This window comes from Sphaeroforma arctica (genome assembly GCF_001186125.1).
Source record: "Sphaeroforma arctica JP610 unplaced genomic scaffold supercont1.3461, whole genome shotgun sequence".
NCBI lineage: Eukaryota > Ichthyosporea > Ichthyophonida > Sphaeroforma > Sphaeroforma arctica.
The window spans coordinates 1-3,436 of NW_014037097.1; the positions used below are offsets into that span (position 1 = coordinate 1).

Genomic DNA, 3,436 nt, shown 5'->3' on the forward strand with positions numbered 1-3,436 from the left:
TACGTACGTACGTACGTTATTATTAGTTGTTATATATATATATATATATATATATATATATATATATACATTGAAATCAATTATTCCCACGCTCGCTTATTCATCTAAACTGGTTTAATACAATTTTATATGAACATGTTTTCTAGGTTCATGGATTGCTGTATGTTGGAGATGATAGTGGAGGCTTCGCCGACGATCTGAATCTGTCGGATGAGGAGTACGATGAGCTTTTGTGCCGTTGGACAGCTCTGAGCTCATTCTTCCCCTTCGCCCGCAATCACATCTGCCTGGGAAGCGTCAGGTATGTTTCCAATGTCACCCAACAAACCGCCTCGTTCGTATGCCATTCGTGATTAGCTGGTATGAGATAGACAATTCAGCAGTGCTTTCGTCTTGCTCAATACACCAAGCATAACTTCACTCGCAGAGCAAAATCACAGGGGTTTCAAACGGTGACTCCACCGTTATTTCTCATTCTGAGTATTATATTGTTCTTTGGACTATAGAGTGCATCAGCCATGGGAGAGTCCGAACGCAGCTATTGCTGCGCGAAATGTACTCAGACTCCGCTACGAGCTGCTGCCGTACATATACACTCAGGTAAGCGATAGGTGATATGTGTCGGAACTAAAACACAAGTCAAACTCATGAACACCTCTCTCCAATCCTGGATTCCTTTCAAAGGCGGCCACAGTGTTAGACTCAGTGGTATATGTTGGTAAAGCTATTTATTCTTAAAACGCCTCCTCAATGCACTTGTCTGATCAACACTGCAGTTCGCGCGCGCCCATCTAGCCGAAATTGGGATGATAATTCGAGCCTTATACTTCGACCACATCGATGACGAGACAGCGCGGGATGTGCAAGATCAATTTATGGTAAGTATGCTGGTAATCAGATTGCCTGCGGGATTCGGTTTACACCCACCTTTTGTTTTATGGACTGCCCTTATTTATTGAAAAACCAACAAGTGACTCGTCCCTATATTGGTACAGCATGCACTGGTCGTTGTCTAAACTCAAAGTTGGCGTCAATTTATATTCATAGTTTGGGCCAGCCATCATGGTAGCTCCGATAAACGCCTATCAGCAGACATCGCGTGCCGTGTACTTTCCGAAGGGGTGTCAATGGTACAACTGGTTCAACGGTGCTATAATGAGCGAATGCGGAGGGACCTCGGCCAACGCGAACAGCAGGTACGATAGCGCCGATAGAAATATTCGCACTTGAAATGGTACTGGTTCTTAGTGCCCGGTGTATCTGTATTGACACAGCCGTGTTTGTCATTTGCAGCGTGTGCTTTGAACCTATGCTCATGTTCTCATATACCTTGTGGTTTTGCAGTATCGAGGATGATACCATCATCCCTCTGTTTGGAAAAGGTGGCCAGGTGGTCGTTACTCAGGTATGTCAGTCCTGTTATGGCGCTAAATATATATTTCTGATAGTCGATTCCAGTAGGATCAGTCCATCTGTCGGAAGCTCTTAACAATTGTAAGGTGGCTATACGGCTGTCATGCGTCTATCACCCTCTTAGTCGCTGGGGTTTTCTGTTGAAGATCTCGTCACGGAGGTTGATTCATGTATATCAGCACGGCACACCACTTTTGTGCTGTTCTGGTGGCACAATTTTGATATATTAGTCAGCAAGTCCAATTGTTCCCATTTATAGGAAGCGAGGCTCACTACAAAAGCTTGTCGAGAAACACCTGCTACCCTGACTATCATGTACGATTCGTCAAATGCTGAAGGTGTTGCAACCGGTGAGGTAAGAGGAAAGTTCACTATGCTCTACTGTAAGCACCTTCGCGCTAGCGGCCGATATTTGTAGGTGCAAATTAGTCTATTGCACACAATAGCGAGTTAAAAGCCCCTACTGTGTGTGCTGTACGTGATTTTTTTAGTACCATTTGGCCAGCGTATGCTCGCTGTATGGACTTGCATGCGTGGTGGATCCAAGGAACCACCAACTTCTTAGATTCGAGAATCCGGAATGGCGCCCGTTTGTAGTCAGTGAAGGTATCACGGACGATGTCATCACTGTGTTCGTATATAGCTATATAGTACTTACTGGTTGATTTGGGTTTAAAATCAGTTGTTTTGGGATAACGGCAACCAACGGCAACTGAAAACCTACGTCCGAACAAAGTATACTGCCGGGGAAATGGGTTTCCGTGCCGAGGCCACAGCCACCGGCTATAAAGACACATTACCACCAATCCATACCTTGAGAGTTTACGGCCTTGGTCGGGTATGTTTATGGTTTCGGGTGTCACACAAAGAGATTCACATATCGATTGTTAGGCTGTACTGCTTTGTTTGCTTGTAGTCTTTTACATCACATCCCGATCCATAGAGAGGAAAAGAGAAATTCACTGTGCATGCTTCTCACATCTACCTTCGATTCAATCCAGAAGGTATCTACGTGATTCATATTATATCCACTCTCTTGCATCTCGACAGGTACCGTCGTCAGTTCTACTAGCTGTGGAAGACCATAGCCCCAAAACACAGCCAATTGTGTCACAAAACGCTGAAACCGGAGCCATCATTATCGATCTCAAGTCATGTGGTTTGAACTTATCGACTAGTTTTGAAATGAGCTTTGTGCACTAAGAATACGGTACATTTTATCGTATAATTTAGGCGAATTCAGTTGGTCGGGAATTTGTAATATCATGTGATGATTTCATCCCCTAGTTGCTCAGAGAGAATGTGGAAGTCCGATGTTGTTGAAATCGTAAAGCTAGAGACCGCTCGTTGCCCTTGTGGCAACTCAGATTGCAAACAGCGCAAAGCTTGTCTAACTTAGAAAATAAGACGCGGATTTTTTTATGCATGTATTTTTTTTTGTTTATATATAGATTGGCACAAAGCACATTCTTACAAAAATGTGTGGGAAATACAACCTCAAGTAAACATACTAGCATGTTTTTGTTTTGTTTTTTTGTTTTTCCACACATTATTGTAAGAACGTGCTTTGTGCTAATCATTATTGTAAGAACGTGCTTTGTGCTAATCTATAAAAAAGAGATTAGCACAAAGCACGTTCTTACAATAATGTGTGGAAAAACAACCTCAAGAACACACCGACAAGGAATCGTGTCCGGAACAATCATTCAAGTTGAGTAGGATAGTACTACACGTGCGTATTCATTATATTGCCAATTTCACTATAAATATCTACATATGTGTATGTATGTATGTATATTGGAATATGCACAATAACGGGCATGTGTTTATTCACGCACAAACACACACACACACTCGTGTTCACACACACAAACGCACACATAAACATACCCACACACACACACACACATATTTATATATATATATATATATATATATGTATGTATATATATATATATATATATATATATATATATATATATTACTATTACTAATATATTATTATTATATATATAAGTATAGT

The 3,436-nt window shown here is 41.6% G+C and overlaps 1 protein-coding gene across 1 annotated transcript; it reads left to right on the plus strand.

The window, feature by feature from the left end:
• Window positions 1–144: 144 nt before the first annotated feature.
• On the plus strand, window positions 145–2,998 carry SARC_13581 (hypothetical protein; the record flags this gene model as incomplete). The annotated part of the gene is made up of 8 exons (XM_014292288.1): window positions 145–301; window positions 507–600; window positions 777–878; window positions 1,048–1,196; window positions 1,345–1,405; window positions 1,673–1,768; window positions 2,096–2,251; window positions 2,464–2,998. Coding segments are annotated over 8 exons (968 nt in total), but the record flags the coding sequence as incomplete, so codon positions are not given.
• Window positions 2,999–3,436: the final 438 nt, after the last annotated feature.